General features: G+C 40.0%; 1 protein-coding gene across 1 annotated transcript in view; it reads left to right on the forward strand.

Moving 5' to 3' along the window:
• LOC147571463 (EF-hand calcium-binding domain-containing protein 13-like) overlaps positions 1–23,079 on the forward strand; it is a 134,212-nt gene that overhangs the window by 46,759 nt on the left and 64,374 nt on the right. The window contains 2 exon segments of the mRNA XM_086696352.1: positions 15,265–15,408; positions 17,490–17,561. Coding sequence (XP_086552478.1) covers positions 15,265–15,408; positions 17,490–17,561 — 216 coding nt within the window.

The following is a 23,079-nucleotide window of genomic DNA, read 5'->3' on the forward strand; positions in this document are numbered from 1 at the left end:
AGGCATTTTTAATCTATGCATTTTACACCTCTTCTGTATCTCTTCCTCTAGATTAAGCCGTATAGTTTCTCTGATTCTCTGTCCGCTCAATTTTTTTCCTCTTTCCCTGCCCCTGTCATTTCCCTCTTTCTATGGGATAAGGCTTCTTCCACCCCCTCCCCTTTTTAGTTTTTTCCAGGGTTACTTCAATGAACAAATCGAAGCACGCCTGGTGGAAGGTCCACACCACCAGTGCGAGTAGGGGTATAAAGCAACCAGAGTCACAACAACAGAGAGCATGCGACACACTCCAAAAACACCTCCTGAAGGGTCAGGCCCTGGATAGTATATGACCCCTTTTTAACACAGTAGTACTCACAGGGGCAGGACACATAACAAACTATTAAAACACGTAAAAGACAGAAAACTAGACAAAATGACTAGACAGAAGAATTCTCAAAAATTCTAGGAAGAAATGACAGCCAGAAAAATTGCTCAAAACAGATATAAACAATATATCTAAACAAGAATTTGGAATAATCGTCATAAGACTAGGAGCTGGGCTTGAAAAAAACTATAGAAGACAGCAGAGAATCTATTGCTGCAGAGATCAAGGACACAAGAGATAGTCATGATGAATTAAAAAATGCAGTAAATGAGATGCAAAATAAACTAGATGCAGAGACAGCAAGGATGAAGGAGCAGAGGGAAGAATAAGTGAAATAGAAGATAACATTATGGAAAATGATGAAGCTTAAAAAAGAGAGAGAGAGGAAAATATTAGACCATGAGGGGAGAATTAGAGACCTAAGTGATTCAATGAGATATAATAATATCTGTATCATAGGAGTTCCAGAAGGAGAAGAAAGAGAAAGGGGCAGAAGGTTTATTTCACCAAATTATAGTTGAGAGCTTCCCTAATCTGGGGAAGGAAGCAGACATCCAAGTCCAGGAGGCACAGAGAAATCCCTTCAGAATTAACAGAAACAGGTCAGCCCCAAGGCATATCATAGTGAAATTGGCAAAATACAAAGATAAAGAGAGAATTCTGAAAGCAGCTAGGGACAAATGGGCCTTAACCTACAAGGGCAGACACATAAGGGTAGTAGCAGACCTGTCCACTGAAACTTGGCAGGCCACAAGGGAGTAGCTGGAAATATTCAATGTGCTGAATAGGAAAAATATGCAGCCAGGAATCCTTTATCCATCAAGGCTGTCATTCAGAACGAAAGGAGAGATCAAGGCTTTTCCAGACAAACAAAAACTGAAGGAATTCATGACCACTAAACCAACCCTGCAGGCACTCTGTGAGTGGAATGCTGCAAAGACTACAAAGGCCCAGAGACATTGCCACAATCATGAAACCTACAGATAACACAATGACACTAAATCCATATCTTTCAGTCATAACTCTGAATGTAAATGGGCTAAATGCCTCACTCAAAAGGCATAGGGTATCAAAACGGATAAAAAACCAAGTTCCATCTATATGCTGTCTACAAGAGACTCATTTTAGACCTGAGGACACCTGAAAATTGGAAGTGAGGGGATGGAGAACCATATATCATGCTACTGGAAGTCAAAAGAGAGCTGGAATAGCCATACTTCTATCAGACAAACTAGATTTTAAAGTAAAGACGGTAGCAAATGATAAAGAAGGGCATTATTGTCATAATTAAGGGGTCTATCCATCAAGAAGAGATAACAATCGTAAATGTTTATGCCCCCAACTTGGTAGAACCCAAATTTATAAATTAATCACAAACATAAGCAATCTCACTGATAATAATACGGTAATTGTAGATGACTTTATTTTTTTTCAATATATGAAATTTATTGTCAACTTGGTTTCCATACAACACCCAGTGCTCATCCCAAAAGGTGCCCTCCTCAGTACCCATCACCCACCCTCCCCTCCCTCCCACCCCCCACCAACCCTCAGTTTGGTCTCAGTTTTTAAGAGTCTCTTAGGCTTTGGCTCTCTCCCACTCTAACCTCTTTTTTTTTTTTTTTTTTTTCTCCTTCCCCTCCCCCATGGGTTTCTGTTAAGTTTCTTAGGATCCACGTAAGAGTGAAACCATATGGTATCTGTCTTTCTCTGTATGGCTTATTTCACTCAGCATCACACTCTCCAGTTCCATCCACGTTGCTACAAAAGGCCATATTTCATTTTTTCTCATTGTCACGTAGTATTCCATTGTGTATATAAACCACAATTTCTTTATCCATTCATCAGTTGATGGACATTTAGGCTCTTTCCATCACTTGGCTATTGTTGAGAGTGCTGCTATAAACATTGGGGTACAAGTGCCCCTATGCATCAGTACTCCTGTATCCCTTGGGTAAATTCCTAGCAGGTGCTATTGCTGGGTCATAGGGTAGGTCTATTTTTAATTTTTTGAGGAACATCCACACTGTTTTCCAGAGTGGCTGCACCAGTTTGCATTCCCACCAGCAGTGCAAGAGGGTTCCCGTTTCCCCACATCCTCTCCAGCATCTATAGTTTCCTGATTTGTTCATTTTGGCCACTCTGACTGGCGTGAGGTGATATCTGAGTGTGGTTTTGATTTGTATTTCCCTGATGAGGAGTGACGTTGAGCATCTTTGCATGTGCCTGTTGGCCACCCGGATGTCTTCTTTAGAGAAGTGTCTATTCATGTTTTCTGCCCATTTCTTCACTGGGTTATTTGTTTTTCGGGTGTGGAGTTTGGTGACCTCTTTATAGATTTTGGATACTAGCCCTTTCTCCAAATGATATGTCATTTGCAAATATATTTTCCCATTCCGTTGGTTGCCTTTTAGTTTTGTTGGTTGTTTCCTATGCTGTGCAGAAGCTTTTTGTCTTCATAAGGTCCCAGTAGTTCATTTTTGCTTTTAATTCCCTTGCCTTTGGGGATGTGTCGAGTAAGAGATTGCTACGACTGAGGTCAGAGAGGTCTTTTCCTGCTTTCTCCTCTAGGGTTTTGATGGTTTCCTGTCTCCCATTCAGGTCCTTTATCCATTTTGAGTTTATTTTTGTGAATGGTGTGAGAAAGTGGTCTAGTTTCATTCTTCTGCATGTTGCTGTCCAGTTCTCCCAGCACCATTTGTTAAAGAGACTGTCTTTTTTCCATTGGATGTTCTTTCCTGCTTTGTCAAAGATGAGTTGGCCATACGTTTGTGGGTCTAGTTCTGGGGTTTCTATTCTATTCCATTGGTCTATGTGTCTGTTTTTGTGCCAATACCATGCTGTCTTGATGATTATAGCTTTGTAGTAGAGGTTAAAGTCTGGGATTGTGATGCCTCCTGCTTTGGTCTTCTTCTTCAAAATTACTTTGGCTATTCGGGGCCTTTTGTGGTTCCATATGAATTTTAGGATTGCTTGTTCTAGTTTTGAGAAGAATGCTGGTGCAATTTTGATTGGGATTGCATTGAATGTGTAGATAGCTTTGGGTAGTATTGACATTTTGACAATATTTATTCTTCCAATCCATGAGCACGGGATGTTTTTCCATTTCTTTATATCTTCTTCAATTTCCTTCATAAGCTTTCTATAATTTTCAGCTTACAGATCTTTTACATCTTTAGTTAGATTTAGCCCTAGGTATTTTATGCTTCTTGGTGCCATTGTGAATGGGATCAGTTTCTTTATTTGTCTTTCTGTTGCTTCATTATTAGTATATAAGAATGCAACTGATTTCTGTACATTGATTTTGTATCCTGCAACTTTGCTGAATTCATGTATCAGTTCTAGCAGACTTTTGGTGGAGTCTATCGGATTTTCCATGTATAATAACATGTCTTCTGCAAAAAGTAAAAGCTTAACTTCATCTTTGCCAATTTTGATGCCTTTGATTTCCTTTTGTTGTCTGATTGCTGATGCTAGAACTTCCAACACTGTGTTAAACAACAGCGGTGAGAGTGGGCATCCCTGTCGTGTTCCTGATCTCAGGGAAAAAGCTCTCAGTTTTTCCCCATTGAGGATGATGTTAGCTGTGGGCTTGTCATAAATAGCTTTGATGATGTTTAAGTATGTTCCTTCTATCCCAACTTTCTCGAGGGTTTTTATTAGGAAAGGATGCTGAATTTTGTCAAATGCCTTTTCTGCATCAATTGACAGGATCATATGGTTGTTATCTTTTCTTTTATTAATGTGATGTATCACATTGATTGATTTGCAAATGTTGAACCAGCCCTGCAGCCAGGAATGAATCCCACTTGATCATGGAGAATAATTCTTTGTAGAAGCTGTTGAATTCAATTTGCTAGTATCTTATTGAGAATTTTTGCATCCATATTCATCAGGGATATTGGCCTATAGTTCTCTTTTATTACTGGGTCTCTGTCTGGTTTAGGAATCAAAGTAATACTGGCTTCATAGAATGAGTCTGGAAGTTTTCCTTCCCTTTCTATTTTTTGGAATAGCTTGAGAAGGATAGGTATTATCTCTGCTTTAAACGTCTGGTAGAACTCCCCTGGGAAGCCATCTGGTCCTGGACTCTTATTTGTTGGGAGATTTTTGATAACTGATTCAATGTCGTCGCTGGTTATGGGTCTGTTCAAGCTTTCTATTTCCTCCTGATTGAGTTTTGGAAGTGTGTGGGTGTTTAGGAATTTGTCCATTTCTTCCAGGTTGTCCAGTTTGTTGGCATATAATTTTTCATAGTATTCCCTGATAATTGCTTGTATCTCTGAGGGATTGGTTGTAATAATTCCATTTTCATTCATGATTTTATCAGTTTGGGTCCTCTCCCTTTTCTTTTTGAGAAGCCTGGCTAGAAGTTTCTCAATTTTGTTTATTTTTTCAAAAAACCAACTCTTGGTTCATTGATCTGCTCTACAGTTTTTTAGATTCTGTATTGTTTATTTCTGCTCTGATCTTTATTATTTCTCTTCTTCTTCTGGGTTTAGGCTGTCATTGCTGTTCTGCTTCTATTTCCTTTAGGTGTGCTGTTAGATTTTGTATTTGGGATTTTTCTTAATTCTTGAGATAGGCCTGGATTCCAATGTATTTTCCTCTCAGGACTGCCTTCGCTGCATCCCAAAGCGTTTGGATTGTTGTATTTTCATTTTCGCTTGTTTCCATATATTTTTTAATTTCTTCTCTAATTGCCTGGTTGACCCACGCATTCTTTAGTAGGGTGTTCTTTAACCTCCATGCTTTTGGAGGTTTTCCAGACTTTTTCCTGTGGTTGATTTCAAGCTTCATAGCATTGTGGTCTGAAAGTATGCATGGTATGATCTCAATTCTTGTATACTTATGAAGGGCTGTTTTGTGACCCAGTATGTGATCTATCTTGGAGAATGTTCCATGTGCACTCGAGAAGAAAGTATATTCTGTTGCTTTGGGATGCAGAGCTCTAAATATATCGGTCAAGTCCATCTGATCCAATGTATCATTCAGGGCCCTTGTTTCTTTATTGACCGTGTGTCTAGATGATCTGTCCATTTCTGTAAGTGGGGTGTTAAAGTCCCCTGCAACTACCACATTCTTATCAATAAGGTTGCTTATGTTTGTGAGTAATTGTTGTATATATTTGGGGGTTCCCGTATTTGGCGCATAGACATTTATAATTATTAGCTCTTCCTGATGGATAGACCCTGTAATTATTATATCATGCCCTTCTTCATCTCTTGTTACAGCCTTTATTTTTTTATTTATTTTTTTTTTAATTTTTTTTTTTCAACGTTTATTTATTTTTGGGACAGAGAGAGACAGAGCATGAACGGGGGAGGAGCAGAGAGAGAGGGAGACACAGAATCGGAAACAGGCTCCAGGCTCTGAGCCGTCAGCCCAGAGCCCGACGCGGGGCTCGAACTCCCGGACCGCGAGATCGTGACCTGGCTGAAGTCGGACGCTTAACCGACTGCGCCACCCAGGCGCCCCTCTTGTTACAGCCTTTAATTTATTTTTTTTGTTTTTTTTTTTTTTTGTTTTTTTTTTTTAATTTTTTTTTTCAACGTTTTTTTTATTTATTTTTGGGACAGAGAGAGACAGAGCATGAACGGGGGAGGGGCAGAGAGAGAGGGAGACACAGAATCGGAAACAGGCTCCAGGCTCTGAGCCATCAGCCCAGAGCCCGACGCGGGGCTCGAACCCACGGACCGCGAGATCGTGACCTGGCTGAAGTCGGACGCTTAACCGACTGCGCCACCCAGGCGCCCCCAGCCTTTAATTTAAAGTCTAGTTTGTCTGATATAAGTATGGCTATTCCAGCTTTCTTTTGACTTCCAGTGGCATGATAAATACTTCTCCATCCCCTCACTCTCAATCTGAAGGTGTCCTCAGGTCTCAAATGAGTCTCTTGTAGAAAGCAAATAGATGGGTCTTGCTTTTTTATCCATTCTGATACCCTATGTCTTTTGGCGCATTTAGTCCATTTACATTCAGTCTTATTATAGAAAGATATGGGTTTAGAGTCATTGTGATGTCTGTAGGTTTCATGCTTGTAGCGATGTCTCTGGTACTTTGTCTCACAGGATCCCCCTTAGGATCTCTTGTAGGGGTGGTTTAGTGGTGACGAATTCCTTCAGTTTTTGTTTGTTTGGGAAGACCTTTATCTCTCCTTCTATTCTAAATGACAGACTTGCTGGATAAAGGATTCTCGGCTGCATATTTTTTCTGTTCATCACATTGAAGATCTCCTGCCATTCCTTTCTGGCCTGCCAAGTTTCAGAAGAGAGATTGGTCACGAGTCTTATAGGTCTCCCTCTATATGTTAGAGCACGTTTATCCCTCGCTGCTTTCAGAATTTTCTCTTTATCCTTGTATTTTGCCAGTTTCACGATGATATGTCATGTAGAAGATCGATTCAAGTTACGTCTGAAGGGACTTCTCTGTGCCTCTTGGATTTCAATGCCCTTTTCCTTCCCCAGATCAGGGAAGTTCTCAGCTATGATTTCTTCAAGTACACCTTCAGCACCTTTCCCTCTCTCTTCCTCCTCTGGAATACCAATTATGCGTAGATTATTTCTCTTTAGTGCATCACTTAGTTCTCTAGTTTTCTCCTCATACTCCTGGATTTTTTTTATCTTTTTCTCAGCTCTCTCTTTTTCCATAATTTTATCTTCTAGTGCACCTATTCTCTCCTCTGCCTCTTCAATCCGAGCCGTGGTTGTTTCCCTTTTATTTTGCAGCTTATTTATAGCATTTTTTAGCTCCTCCTGGCTGTTCCTTAGTCCCTTGATCTCTGTAGCAATAGATTCTCTGCTGTCCTCTATACTGTTTTCAAGCCCAGCAATTAATTTTATGACTATTATTGTATATTCACTTTCTGTTATATTGTTTAAATCCTTTTTGATCAGTTCATTAGCTGTTGTTATTTCCTGGAGATTCTTTTGAGGGGAATTCTTCCGTTTGGTCATTTTGGACAGTCCCTGGAGTGGTGCGGGACTGCAGGGCACTTCCCCTGTGCTGTCTCGAATAACTTGCGTTGGTGGGTGGGGCCGCAGTCAGACCTGATGTCTGCCCCCAGCCCACTGCTGGGGCCACAGTCAGACTGGTGTGTACCTTCTCTTCCCCTCTCCTAGGGGCAGGATTCACTGTGGGGTGGCGTGGCCCGTCTGGGCTACTTGCACACTGCCAGGCTTATGGTGCTGGGGATCTGGCGTATTAGCTGCGGTGGATCGGCAAGGTGCACAGGGGCAGGAGGGGCAGGCTTCGCTCGCTTATCCTTCTGTGATCAGCTTTGGGAGGGGCCCTGCGGCACCGGGAGGGAGTCAGATCCGCCTCCGGTGGGATGGATCTGCAGTAGCACAACGTTGGATGTTTGCGCAGTGCAAGCAAGTTCCCTGGCAGGAACTGGTTCCCTTTGGGATTTTGGCTGGGGGATGGGCAAGGGAGATGGCACTGGCGAGCGCCTTTGTTCCCCACCAAGCTGAGCTTTGTTGTCCGGGGCTCAACAACTCTCGCTCCCATTGTCCTCCAGCCTTCCCGCTCTCTGAGCAGAGCTGTTAACTTAACTTATAACCTTCCAGATGTTAAGTCCTGCTTGCCGTCCGAACACACTCCGTCCGGCCCCTCTGCTTTTGCAAGCCAGACTCGGGGCCTCTGCTTGGCCGACAGGCTGCCCCTCTGCCCCGACTCCCTCCCGCCAGTCTGTAGCATGCACCGCCTCTCCACCCTTCCTACCCTCTTCTGTGGTTCTCTCGTCTACGCTTGGCTCTGGAGAATCCGTTCTGCTAGTCTTCTGGCAGTTTTCTGGGTTATTTAGGCAGGTGTAGGTGGAATCTAAGTGATCAGCAGGATGCGGTGAGCCCAGCGTCCTCCTACGCCACCATCTTCCCTGTAGAGGACTTTCATACTCCACTTACAGTAATGGAGAGATGACCTAGGCAGAAAATTAATAAAGAAACAACGGTCTTGAATGATACACTGGACCAGATGGACTTGACAAATATATTCAGAACTTTTTATCCAAAGCAGCAGAATACACATTCTTCTCGAGTGCACATGGAACATTCTCCAAAATAGATCACATACTGGGTCACAAAGCAACCCTAAATAAATATAAAAGGATTGAGATCATACCATGCATATTTTCAGATCACAATGCTATGAAACTTGAAATCAACCACAAGACAAAATTTGGAAAGCCTCCTAATGCATGGAGGTTAAAGAACATCCTACTAAAGAATCAGTGGGTCAATTAGGCAGTTAAAGAAGAAATTTAAAAATATACGGAAGCAAATGAAAATGAAAATATAACATTCCCAACCCTTTGGGATGCAGCAAAGGCAGTCCTAAGAGGAAAATACACTGCAATCCAGGCCTATCTCAAGAAACAAGAAAAATCCCAAATACAGAATCTACCCTCACACCTAAAGGAACTAGAAGCAGAGCAGCAAAGAAACCCCAAAGCCAGCAGAAGAAGAGAAATAACAAAGATTAGAGCAGAACTAAACAATAGGGAATCCAAAAAAAAAACCCCAAAAAACAAAAAACACAGTAGAACAGATCAATTAATCTAAGAGGTGGCTTTTGGAAACAATACACAAAATTGATAAAACCCTAGCCAGACTTCTCAAAAAGAAAAGAGAGAGAACCCAAATAGATAAAATCACCGATGAAAGAGGAGAGATCACAACCAACACCACAGAAATACAATTATTAGAGAATACTGTGAAAAATTATATGCCAACAAACTGGACAATCTGTAAGAAATTGGACAAATTCCTAGACACCCACACACTACCAAAACTCAAACTGGAAGAAATAGAAAATTTGAACAGACCCACAACCAGTGAAGAAATTGAATCAGTTATCAAAAATATCCCAACAAATGAGTCCCAACAAATGGGCCAGATGGCTACCCAAGGGACTTCTACCAGACATTTAAAGCAGAGTTAGTACCTATTCTTCTCAAGCTGTTCCAAACAATAGAAATGGAAGGAAGGCTTCTGGACTAATTCTATGTAGCCAGCATTACCTTGATTCCCAAACCAGACAGAGACCCCACTAAAAAGGAGAATTACAGGCCAATATCCCCGATGAACATGGATGCAAAAATTCTCAACAAGATACTAGCAAATTGAATTCAACAGTATATTAAAAGAATTATTAACCATGATCAAGTGGGATTCATTCCTGGGCTGCAGGACTGGTTCAGTATTCGCAAATCAATCAATGTGGTATATCACATCGATAGAAGAAAGGATGAGAACAATATGATCCTGTCAGTAGGTGCAGAAAAAGCATCTGACAAAATACAGCATCATTGTGTAAAAACCCTCCAGAAAGTTGGGATAGAAGGAACATATCCTAACATCATCAAATCTACATATGAAAAGCCCAAGCTAATATCATCCTCAATGGGGAAAAACTGAGAGTTTACCCCCTGAGATCAGGAATACAACAGGGATGTCTACTCTCACCACTGTTGTTTAATATAGTGTGGGAAGTCCTAGCCTCAGCAATCAGACAACAAAAGGAAATAAAAGGCATCCAAATTGGCAAAGAAGTCAAACTTTCATTTTTTGCAGATGACATGATACTCTACATGGAAAACTCAAAAGACTCCACCAAAAAACTTCTAGAACTGATACATGAATTCAGCAAAGTTGCAGGATATAAAACCTATGTACAGAAATTGGTTGCATTTCTATACAGCAAGAATGAAGCAATAGTAAGAGAAATCAAAGAATCGATCCCATTTACAATTGTATCAAGAACCATAAAATACCTAGGAATAAGTTTAACCAAAGAGGTAAAAGATCTGTATGCTGAAAACTGTAGAAAACTTATGAAAGAAATTGAAGAAGACACAAAGAATGGAAAGGCATTCCAGGCTCATGGATTGGAAGAAAAAATATTGTTAAAATGTGGATAGTACCCAAAGCAATCTACACATTCAGTGTAATCCCACTCAAAATTGCACCAGCATTCTTCTCAGAGCTAGAACAAACAATCTTTCAATTTGTAGGGAACCACACAAGACCCCGAATAGCCAAAGTAATGTTGAACAGGAAAACCAAAGTAGGAAGCATCACAATCCCAGACTTCAGCCTCTACTACAAAGCTGTAATCATCAAGACAGTATGGTATTGGCACAAAAATAGGCACATAGACCAGTGGAATAGAATACAGAACCCAGAACTGGACCCACAAATGTATGGCCAACTAATCTTTGATGAAGCAGGGAAGAGTATCCAAGGAAAAAAAGAAAGTCTCTTTAGCAAATGGTGCTGGAAGAACTGTACAGTAACATGCAGAAGAAGGAAACTGGACCACTCTCTCACACCATACACAAAAATAAACTCACAGTGGACGAAGGGCCTAAATGTGAGACAGGAAACCATCAAAACCCTAGAGGGGAAAACAGTCAACAACCTCTTTGACCTCAGCCACAGCAACTTCTTACTTGATACGTCTCTGAAGGCAAGGGAGATAAAAGCAAAAATGAACTATTGGGACCTCATCAAGATAAAAAGTTTCTGCACAGCAAAGGAAACAATCAACAAAACTAAAAGGTAACTGATCGAATGGAAGAAGATATTTACAAATGACATGTCAGATAAAGGGCTAGTATCCAAAGTCTATAAAGAACTTACCAAGCTCAACACCCGACAAACAAACCAGTGAAGAAACGGACAGATGACGTGAGCAGACGCTTTTCCAAAGAAGACATCCAGATGGCCAGCAGACACATGAAAAGATGCTCAACATCGCTCATCATTAGGGAAATACAAATCAAAACCACACTGAGATACCACCTCACACAGGTCAGAGTGGCTAAAATTAACAACTCAGGAAACAACAGATGTTGGTGAGGATGTGGAGAAATGGGAGCCCTCTTGCACTTTTGGTGGGAGTGCAAACTGGTGCAGCCTCTCTGGAAAACAGTGTAGAGGTTCCTCAAGAAATTAAAAATAGGATTACCCTACAACCCAGCAATAGCACTACTAGGAATTTATCCAAAGGATACAGGAGTGCTGATTCATAGGGGCACATGTACCCCAATGTTTATAATAGCACTATCAACAATAGCCACATTATGGAAAGAGCCAATGTCCATCCACTGATGAATGGATAAAAAAGATGTGATACACACACACACACACACACACACACACACACACAGACACATACCAGAATACTACCGGCAATGAGAAAGAATGAAATCTTGCCATTTGCAACAACATGGATGGAACTGGAGGGTATTATGTTAAGTGAAATAAGTCAGAGCAAGAGAGATATCATGTTTTCACTCATATGTAGAATTTGAGAAACTTAACCGAAGACCATGAGGGAAGGGAAGAGGAAAAAATAGTTTCAAACAAAGAGGGAGGAAGGCAAACCATAAGAGACTTCTGAATACAGAGAACAGACTGAGGATTGATGGGGAGACTGTGGGGGAGGGGAAAATGGGTGATGGGCATTGAGGAGGGTACTTGTTGGGATGAGTACTGGGTGTTGTATGTAAGCGATGAATCATGGAAATCTACTCTTAAAGCCAAGAGCACACTGTATGTTAGCTAACTTGACAATAAGTTATATTTTTAAAAAAAAGCATTCTGTCTCTCTCTCTCTCTCTCTGCCCCTCTCCCATATGCACACACTCTATCTCTCAAAAAAAAAAAGGCAACTCATGGGGCGCCTCGGTGGCTCAGTCAGTTAAGCATCTGACTGTTGATCTCGGCTCAGGTCATGATTTCACAGTTTGTGAGCTCAAGCCCTGCATCAGGCTCCATGCAATGGTGAGAAGCCTGCTTGGGATTCCCTCTCTCTGCCCCTTCCACATGCTCTCTCTCTCTCTCTCTCACTCAAAATAAATGAATTAATTACAAAAAAAAAAAAAAGCAACTCAGAGCTTATGTTCTCTACTTATGCGTTATACCATCTGACTGCCATGGCGTCAGCTCAGGCACACACACGATAATTCTTCCTCACTTCTGGCATCTGGTGATTTCCGTTTCTATTGAGCTTAGCATTCAGTTGTTTAGGCTGAAAAGTTAGGAGTCATTCTTGGTCTTTTTTTTTCCTTATGGCCCTAGCTCCACCACTTCCACTTCTCTGATTCAGTTCATCACCAAATATTATTTTTATTGATATTTTAACTCAGTATAGAGTGTGTTTTGCATTGGAAATTGAAGGGGAATCTGGCTATCGTCATTCTATATTGCCAGTTCTCTCCTTATAGGGGGCACCTGGGTGGCTCAGTCGGCTAAGCGTTCGACTTTGCCTCAGGTCATGATCATGCTGTTCATGAGCCCTGTGTCAGGCTCTGTGCTGTTTGAGCCGTTTGAGCCCTGTGTCAGGCTCTGTGCTGACAGCTCAGAGCCTGGAACCTGCTTCAGATTCTGTGTCTCCCTCTTTCTCTCTGTCCCTCACCAGCTCATGCTCTGTCTCTCTCTCTCTCTCTCTCAAAAATAAACATTCAAAAATAAAAAATAAAAACACTCATTCATGGGGTGCTTTGGTGGCTCTGTTGGTTGAGCATCCAACTCTCGATTTTGGCTCGGGTCATGGTCTCACAGTTTTGTGGGTTCAAGCCCTATGTTGGCCTCTGTGCTGACTGACAGCATGGAGCCTGCTTGGGATTCTCTCTCTCTCACTGTCTCTCTGTCCCTTCCCTGCTCTCATTCTCTCTGTCTCTCTCAAAATAGAAATAAAATAAACTTAAAAAACCCCACTCATTCAGGTTTTTGACCTTGACATTCCACCTTAGCTTTTTACAAAAGTTAAATCTCACTTTGTTAACTCCATTTGCCAATTTTCTGTTTTCATCTTGTTTACCTCTAGTAGTTTTTTTTAACTCAAGTATAATTAACATACAGTATTACATTAGTTTCAGGTGTGCAGCATAATGATTCAACCATTATTATTTTTTTTTTATTAAAAAAATTTTTTTTCAACGTTTATTTATTTTTGGGACAGAGAGAGACAGAGCATGAACGGGGGAGGGGCAGAGAGAGAGGGAGACACAGAATCGGAAACAGGCTCCAGGCTCTGAGCCATCAGCCCAGAGCCCGACGCGGGGCTCGAACTCACGGACCGCGAGATCGTGACCTGGCTGAAGTCGGGCGCTTAACCGACTGCGCCACCCAGGCGCCCCATACCATTATTATTTTTAATTTAATATGTTTATTCTTCAAAATTCTTCTCCTTATGTTTTCTGTGACATTGTCATCTCATTTTTTCCCCACCTTATTGGCTTTTCCTCTTTTTTCTTTAAAATTGAGATATAATTGGCATATAACATTGTGTGAATTTAAGGTGTACAAAGTGTTGATTTGATACACTTATATATTGCAATACGATGACCACCATAGTGTTAACTAACAGCATCATCACATCACATAATGATCATTTCTATTTTTGTGGTGAGAACACCAAGATTTATTCTCTTAGCAACATTCAAGTATATAATATAGTATTGCTAACTATAATCACAATGCTGTGCCTTAGAAGCCCAGAACTTATTCATCTTCTAATTGTAAATTAGTACCCTTGACCAGCCTCTTCCCAATTTCCTGGTAACCACCATTCTACTCTGTTTCTGAGTTCTGCTTTCTCAGCTGTGAGACCTTATAGTATTTGTCTTTCTCTGATTTATCTGACCAAGCATAGTGCTTGTCACTCTTTTGTCCCTAATGTCAGGATTTCCTTCTTTCTCATAACTGAATAATATTCCATTGTAGACCTAGCTCTTTTTTGGTCTTGTTTGCTGGCTCCTTCTTTTCTGACTGGCTTTCATATTAGCATGATCCCAGGATCCATTCTGAGTCCCATTCTCTAAGCCTCTTCCCGAATCATCTTATTGCTTTAAATAATATTGCTGTTCTTTTGACTCCCCATGTATCTCATACTTAATATGTATAAAAAAGAATTCTTGCTGTCCATCGATCTTATTCTTTCCCTAGGCTCTCTTACCTCAGTTTTCGACACCACTGTCCACTCAGCTTCTAAGTTCTAAACCTAGGAGTTCTTCATGGCCCCAGCTTCTCATTCAATTCATCACTACATACTCTCAGTCTTGGGGCACCTGGCTGGTGCAGTTGATAAAGCGAGTGACTTTTAATCTCTGGGTTGTAAGTTTGAGCCCCACAATCAGGTGTAGAGATTGCTTAAAAATAAAATCTTAAACAAACTTAAAAAAAATTTTTTTAAATACTTTCAGTTTTATTCTCCAAACACATCCTATGTTTGTCCACTTCCGTTCTCATCACTGTTACCCTTGCTGAAGCCACTGTCATCTTTTTCTCTGAACTAGCTTCCTAACTGCTTGATCTTCCAGAGAGTCTATTCTCTATACAGTAGTAGAGTGATCTTTTTACACATTGGTAATGAGATAATTTCACTCCCTGCCCCTTAAACCTTCCGAAGGTTTTCCATTGGAATTAAAAACAAAACAAAAACAAAACAAAAAACCCCACAAAATTTCTTTCCATGGGCTGCAGTAGTAGATTGAAGAGAAAGTAAGATCCAGGGAACAATGTTCGGGGGAGATGTAGAGCAAAAGCTATTTTGGTTTCATGGTTTAATTCATGGTTTAATCAGTTGGAGTTGTTTATGAACTCAGACTTCTGTAAATCTGTAAGTCAATGAAAACGACTCTTTATATTGGTTATTCAGCAGAGGGTCACTATAAGTTCTTGAAATATTTCAGAATCCTCAAAGAAACACTAATTTTGGTGTTAAATATTTTATTGTGTTTTAATGTTTGAAAATTGGCAATCATTTATAACATATTTGTTATTCTTCTTAGCCATAAAAACCTTAGTTCCTGACTGTTCCAGGTAATAGTTTAACTGTATTAACTTCTTGGACAAGGGTGTTGTAAAACTTGTGTGTGATCTACCTTTCAGTATTGCCTGATGCTATTGAAAACCTCCATAATCTCAGCAAAGGGAAGATGAATATTTCTCACCTGTGGACCACTCTGTCTAACTTGAATAGTAACTTGAAAAAAAATGAATTCCTAGCTGCACTGAAACTAACAACAGTGGATGGTAAGTATTCCAATATTACAATTAAAAGATATATAAGACTGTCGGTCTGCCTTTTGTCAATCTTTTTTTTCCCTTGTATCTTGTACTTGGTTGATATGCCAATATATACACTTAGAACATATAAAGAAACCTCAGATTGTTTGGTTGTCCAACAGAAAAAATGTTAATATCTAATTTATTGTTACTCTAAATTGATCACATATGCATTGACTACCTTCAAGTTGTGTAACATGCAACCGGAAAATGGCATGTCCCCGTGAACACAGAGGGGACTGTTAGGAAATGTGAAGAGATCTATTCCCGTTTTTTTTTGATTTTTTTTTTTTTCAACGTTTATTTATTTTTGGGACAGAGAGAGACAGAGCATGAACGGGGGAGGGGCAGAGAGAGAGGGAGACACAGAATCAGAAACAGGCTCCAGGCTCCGAGCCATCAGCCCAGAGCCTGACGCGGGGCTCGAACTCACGGACCGTGAGATCGTGACCTGGCTGAAGTCGGACGCTTAACCGACTGCGCCACCCAGGCGCCCCAGTTTCCCGTTTTTTTATTAACATGACTTCAGATATCCATACTGTAAAATAGACTTCGTGGTGGCCACCACCACTACTAAGTTAGCAAGTAAAAAAAGATTCAAACAAAACAAAAATGAGTTTACAAAGTAAAACAAAGACCGTGGACTATAATTTTTCTTAAAAAAATTTTTTTAGGGGCGCCTGGGTGGCGCAGTCGGTTAAGCGTCCGACTTCAGCCAGGTCACGATCTCGCGGTCCGGGAGTTCGAGCCCCGCGTCAGGCTCTGGGCTGATGGCTCGGAGCCTGGAGCCTGTTTCCGATTCTGTGTCTCCCTCTCTCTCTGCCCCTCCCCCGTTCATGCTCTGTCTCTCTCTGTCCCAAAAATAAATAAAAACGTTGAAAAAAAAATTAAAAAAAAAATTTTTTTTTAGCATTTATTTCTGAGAGAGAGAGAGACAGAGAGAGACAGAGCAGGAGCGGGGGGAGGGGCAGAGAGAGAGGGAAACACAGAATGAGAAGCAGGTTCCAGGGTCTGGGCTGTCAGCACAGAGCCCGTTGCGGGCCTCAAACTCATGAACCATGAGATCTTGGCCTGAGCCGAAGTCGGACGCTTAACCAACTGAGCCACCCAGGCGCCTCTACAGTTTTTCAAATAAGACTATCATTTGCTGCTGATGTTCTGCATGTAGGAGACAGGTAGTACACAACCACAGGTGAACATTTCCACTCCTTCGTATTTTTCATACCTTGAAGTTACAAATGTACTATTATACTCTTTTATGTGAAATGTTTATGCAAAACTAGCCTAGTAACAAGAGCATGCTGTCTATGGTCTTTGTCAAAGAACTGTCTTTCCCTGTGAGGATTACCTACCCCTTTTTCTTCATTAAGCTCCTGTTTAAGTGAGACTGGTAATTTTGGACTTTAAGTGTGTTGGTTGTTTTGTTTATTAACATATTTGAGATGAGGAGGGTTGATGAAAATATGATACTACCTGATAATAGCGATTTTTTTCCCTCTCTTTTACTGAGACCTTTTATTGGACCTTCAGTACAACGTGATTTAATTCTTATTTTAATGCAGTGGTTTGCAAAGTTTTGAACCTTGTTATTTTTGGTTTTGTATTTATATGTGGTGCTGGTAAAGCAGTAGAATCCTTTTCTTCTAAATGAAATCTTACAGAGTCCCTCAATATATAAATCATAAAAGTTGAGTTTCTCTGAATAAAGTGGGGGAAATGACCAAGTGAACTGCTTAAGTATTTCAACAGAGCTTTAGAAACGTGAGAAAGAACGTAAGCATTCCTGACCTAGGATCCTCTTTTTGACCATGGTGTATGTTAAAAAAGGAAAAAGATGGGGGGGCGGGTGTGCCTGAATGGCTCAATCAGTTAAGCGTCCAACTCTTGATTTCAGCTCAGGTCATGATCTCACAGTCGTGGACTCGAGCCCCTTGTCTGGCTCTGTGCTGACAGGATGGAGCCTGCTTGGGATTCTCTCTCTCCCTCTCTCTCTTCCCCTCCCCCCCCCAAAATAAATAAATAAACTTAAAAAAATGTTTTTCTTGCAGAAGATGATGAAGTACAGATAGAAGAATTTGGACAAGTGGTAAAGGATATTCGTGATGCCTCCGTGTTAAAAGGTAACTAGTAAATTATTTGTGACTGTTCAATTTACATTTATTGAATGGATGTCTTTGTGTTTTGTTTTTTAGAATTTCTAGTTCTGTTAATTTCTGCTTACGATGTTGGCATTGATCTGTTTTAAGGCAGGCAAAACTTGATTTTGATTAAAAGTTGGCAGCATCCATGATGAAAGAAAAAAGCCTTTTTCTGGGATGGGGCCTGTGTAAACCTATTTTAAATCCCTTTTTTTGTTGTTATTTGTGTGTGTGTGTGTGTGTGTGTGTGTGTGTGTGTGTGTGTGTTTTGTTCTGGACTTTATGTAAAGTCAGATACTAGCTTTACAGTTTTTCAGATATGAAAATTTTCTGTACCATTTTTAGCCTCAGACTTAGGACTCTACGCTATGTAGAGGCTTATATATTATAGAATTTCTCAGAAATCTTCTACCTTTTCCTTTAGTAGACATTCCTCATGTTCCTTTCTTTGGATTTTGTTAACATACAACAGTGACCATGTGCATTTTGGTACCATGGGTATTTCCTACCACTTCCATTTTTGCTTAAAAGTTAAAATCATAGACCTAAAACCAATGGAGATCATACTCAGGGAGTTTGTGTACTTTTCTATTGGGAAAATAAGTTTAAAACTTAATTATCACTGGTAATTTATTTGAATGACATTCAAATGACTATTTGGTCAATGAGCGCTGTCAGGAGAAGAATAACAACATAGGTATATGTTTAGGAAAACGGAAGCGGAGTCATTTCTGGGTGTAAAGAAGTAGATAGATACTTTTCAGATTTTTAAATTTTTTTTTTCAACGTTTATTTATTTTTGGGACAGAGAGAGACAGAGCATGAACGGGGGAGGGGCAGAGAGAGAGGGAGACCCAGAATCGGAAACAGGCTCCAGGCTCTGAGCCATCAGCCCAGAGCCCGACGCGGGGCTCGAACTCACGGACCGCGAGATCGTGACCTGGCTGAAGTCGGACGCTCAACCGACTGCGCCACCCAGGCGCCCCTACATGTTTATTTAAAAACCACATTAGGGGTGCCTGGGTGGCTCAGTCGGTTGAGCGTCCAACTTTGGCTCAGGTCATGATCTCGCGGTCTGTGAGTTCGAGCCCTGCGTCCGGCTCTGTGCTGACAGCTCAGAGCCTGGAGCCTGCTTCAGATTCTGGGTCTCCCTCTCTCTCTGCCCCTCCCCCACTCATGCTCTGTCTCTCTCTGTCTCAGAAATAAACATTAAAAAAAAAATTTTTTAAAAACCACATTAGTGGGTTTCAGGGACAGGCTAATCGTAATGTACACTGATCCTACTGTTTGTCTTGGAAATCCTTATGACTTTTTGAAGCAGCCCATTCCGTAATTTTTGGACAGCTGTAGAACGAGTCAATTGTTTCACATATTTGATGGAAATCCTGCCTTATAATTCCATTCCCAAACTTAACATTTGGACTCTTCCCCCTGTCAGTAGCCCTCCAGGGATGGGAGGAGAGCTCTTATATTTTCTTTCTTTTACGTTGAATCGTCTTTTCTCTGGACTCAGATTTCCCTTCAACCATTCCTCACATGGCCTATTTTTGAAACTTCTTACCAATGACTAATGACTAACTCATGGAACAACATAATATATTAAATTATACTTTCACATAAATTAGCTAATTTTAAAGGAATTTATTATATATTTCTCTTAATGAATTCTGAAAGATTATTTTTTTAGACATGTACTTTAGAAATGTGAAGAGGTTTTTGTTTGTTTGTTTGTTTTAAGGGGGGGGGGTGGTCAGTCATGGATTTCCTAGTTCAGATGTTTGATATTATCATGCTAAACATAATAGGCTTTGCTGATTCTCTAAATTGGGTAAAGTGAGCTGACAGGAGCAAGGGGTGTAGGGAAAGAAAGTAGAAAGGGAAGGATTGGAGTTTGGGAGCAGTTGTGACGAATGGAGGGTATTTTTTATGAAATGGTGAGCTCGTTAATAGAATGACTAGAGAAACTTTGGCATACTTTTTTGTTCATAAAGGAATAGCCCACGCAGAACCCGGAGTTTTAACAAAATAATCTTAAGAATAAAGATAAGGGACTATAGAAAACTATAGTGGAGAATGGATTGCTCTACCTTTTTAAATGGCCACATGTGGGTAGTGGCTGCCATTTTGGACAGTGCAAAACTGGAAGAATCCATCAGTTTTACTGTTATGTTCCAAAAATTTAGATCCGTGGACTGAATTACATGTTGCATGTATATTCTCTGTGTTTGTAGCATTGAATGACATCATCGGTACATTGGAATGTATGGAGGAAAGTGATCAGTCTGGCAAGGACAACTATGCAGATGTACTTGGAAACACCAATAGAATTTATTTCACTGATAATAGTTTTCAAGAAATGCTGGATGATTCCTTGCTCGACGGTGAGTTGATTGAGCAGATAACCAGTAACTTGTAATAAAAATTTCTTCTAAAATTTTATCCAAGGTTTTAAAATATTTTACCAAATACTTAATTAATTAAATCTTAATACTTAGTTCCTAAATCCTACTGTAAATGTATTGAAATGCAATTTACTACAGATCAGATTTAGAGATCTATCTTATATTCTATATTCACGGAGGTTTAGTTATTACAATATCAAATTCCTGGATGATCTCTTGGACTGCATTGTAAACTTGGTCTGAAAGTATTTATATATATTGTCATATGGCTTTAAAATGTTTCTTTCGGGGCGCCTGGGTGGCGCAGTCGTTTAAGCGTCCGACTTCAGCCAGGTCACGATCTCGCGGTCCGGGAGTTCGAGCCCCGCGTCGGGCTCTGGGCTGATGGCTCAGAGCCTGGAGCCTGTTTCCGATTCTGTGTCTCCCTCTCTCTCTGCCCCTCCCCCGTTCATGCTCTGTCTCTCTCTGTCCCAAAAATAAATAAACGTTGAAAAAAAAAATTAAAAAAAAAATAAAATGTTTCTTTCTAGAGTAATTTTATTTCAAAGTTAATCCCTTTCCTTTTATGAATTTTAGAGAGGTCCTAATAGTTGTCTAGCTTTCTTTTTCTTTTAGGTGAAAGGCTCTTTGAAAAATACAAGTTATTGTTGAACAATTAAACCGTTGGTCTATATAACATTCTGTGTAAGTGTTGATCTGGCTATTTGCTCTATTTACAAAGAATTTACCTGATCCATCCATATTCTTATCTGGGATATACCCAGATGGATTTTATCAATACTTGGAAAGCCATCTCCTGCCTTTAAATTTAACTTCAGCTAAAAAATGAGATCAGATCTGTGTCTCAGGGAAAAACTGGCAATATGCAAAGACAGTTTAGATTGTCAAAACTGATGGGGGAGGAGTGCTGGGATCTGGTGAGTAGAGGTGAGGGATGCTGCTAACCACCCTATAATGTAGAGGACAGCACTCCCCCACATAATTAGCTGGCCCCAAATGTAATTTTGCTCAGGTTGAGAAATTCTGTTTTAGAGTTATCTTGTAAAATTGCCAAACCTACTATTTTGAAAGTACTTTTTAATAGGTTAGTTATATTTTTTTTAATCCTGCTTAGATCACATTTTAAAAACTAATGTAAATATAATGTATCTTGATTCTAACCCCCTTTTGCTTCAAGGTAATACCTGTACTAGTTGTGAGTTATTCTAAACTGCTCTCTAACTGCAATGTGGTCCATCTATGCAAATGGACATATTTTGTTTCTGTCACTTGTCCCTCAAATAGATCTCTGTATCAATTTGCATTTTTGTAGAAAATGTATAGGATGAAGGGTATCACTGCACCTTGTCCTTAGGAAAAGCTCCAGAATTACATAGATAGATAGATAGATAGATAGATAGATAGATAGATAGATAGATAGACAGACAGACAGACAGACAGGCAGGACTAAAGAAGGACAATTCAGACTAATAATTAAACATGTTATTGAATATATGAGCCTGGGGATTAAGCTGTTCTCTTAGGGATAAAGGAAGCATTTGTAACATTAGAATCTCAGCCACATTTAAGAAGCTTGGTGGAGCTTGACGAATCCATGGAGTCTAAGAAGTAAGAGGAAGATGAGTAGAGAACGTTATTCTGGAAGCTAGTGGAGGATTTTGAGAAGAAGGGAATGGTCAATGCTAAATGTTATTGAGAAATGAAGTATGTAATTTATCCATTGGTTTTCTTCCAAACTGGGTAAAATCATTATGCTGTTCCTTATGGCCTAATCTCTCTATTTAAATTTGCAGACTTTAGGAAAGAGGCTTTGTCTTCAAATCTGAAACTACCAACAGCAGATGGTAAGGACTTTATATATGTATACAAGAAAGCATTCCCTATGAAAGAGTTATTTTTTAGGATCATTGCCAGGTGCCAATGGATTCCTAGTCCATTCGTCCCACTCCAGCCAGAGTAATTGTTTTTTTTCAAAAAAGTAATCTGATTGTGTGATGTCCCCCTATTTTCAACTCTTTAAACATTTTCCATTGTTGTTAAAGATCAAAATCCTGCATGTCCTAGCTCTCTGGTATAATTTTGTACCATTACCCTTGCTTTCTGCATTTTCTTTCATTTCCTTCGAAATCCAACTACAAAGCTTTTGCGTATTTTGTTCCCTGGAATAGGTTTCCCTGACACTCTTTGCCTAGTTAATGTTTACTCATCTTTCAAATGAGTGATGGGGTGCCTGGGTGACTCAGTTGGTTAAGTGTCTCACTTTGGCTCAGGTCATGATGTCGTAGTCTGTGAGTTTGAGCTCTGTGCTGAGCTTCGTGCTGACAGCTCAGAGCATGGAGCCTGCTTCAGATTCTGTGTCTCCTTCTCTGTCTCAAAAATAGACATTAAAAAAAAAAATTGAATGAATGTCAATTTCCTCTAGGGAGCCTGTCATTATCTGGTAGTCGAGGTCAGCTTCTTTTATTATAAGCTTTCATTAAACTATGTCTTTTTCATAGCATTTACTTCATACTATAAATACCCATTAATATTTTTTTAAATGACACTAGAAATGCTCAATATATTTTAGCTTATAAAGTGACAAAAGTAGGAGCATCTGACTGGTTCAGTTGGTAGAACATGCAACTCTTGACCTCAGGGTCATGAGTTCAAGCCCCATGTTGGGTGTAGAGCTTACTTAGGAAAAAAAGTAGCAAAAATATTAGAGAACTTTGAATTATCTTAATTCATTAAGACCAAAATAATATAATTTCTCATTAAATTTTTTTATTTGAGTACGGTGGACACACAATGTTATATTCGTTTCAGGTGTAGTGATTATACATTTTGCTATGCTCACCACAAACATAGCCATTTGTCACCATACAACAATATTACAGTATCACTGACTATATTCCCTTTCCTGTGCCTTTTATTCCCATGACATAGTCATTACATTCCTGGAAACCCGTATCTCCTACTCCCCTTTACCCATTTTACCCATTATCCCCCCTTCTCTCTGGCCACCATCAGTTTGTTCCTGTATTTTTAGGTCTGATTTTGCTTTTCTTTTTTTTTTATTTGTTTTTTAGATTCCACCTATGAGTGCAATCATATGG

This window comes from Puma concolor, unplaced genomic scaffold (genome assembly GCF_028749965.1).
Source record: "Puma concolor isolate L17-30 unplaced genomic scaffold, mPumCon1.1.hap2 unalloc_scaffold_26, whole genome shotgun sequence".
Taxonomy (NCBI): domain Eukaryota; kingdom Metazoa; phylum Chordata; class Mammalia; order Carnivora; family Felidae; genus Puma; species Puma concolor.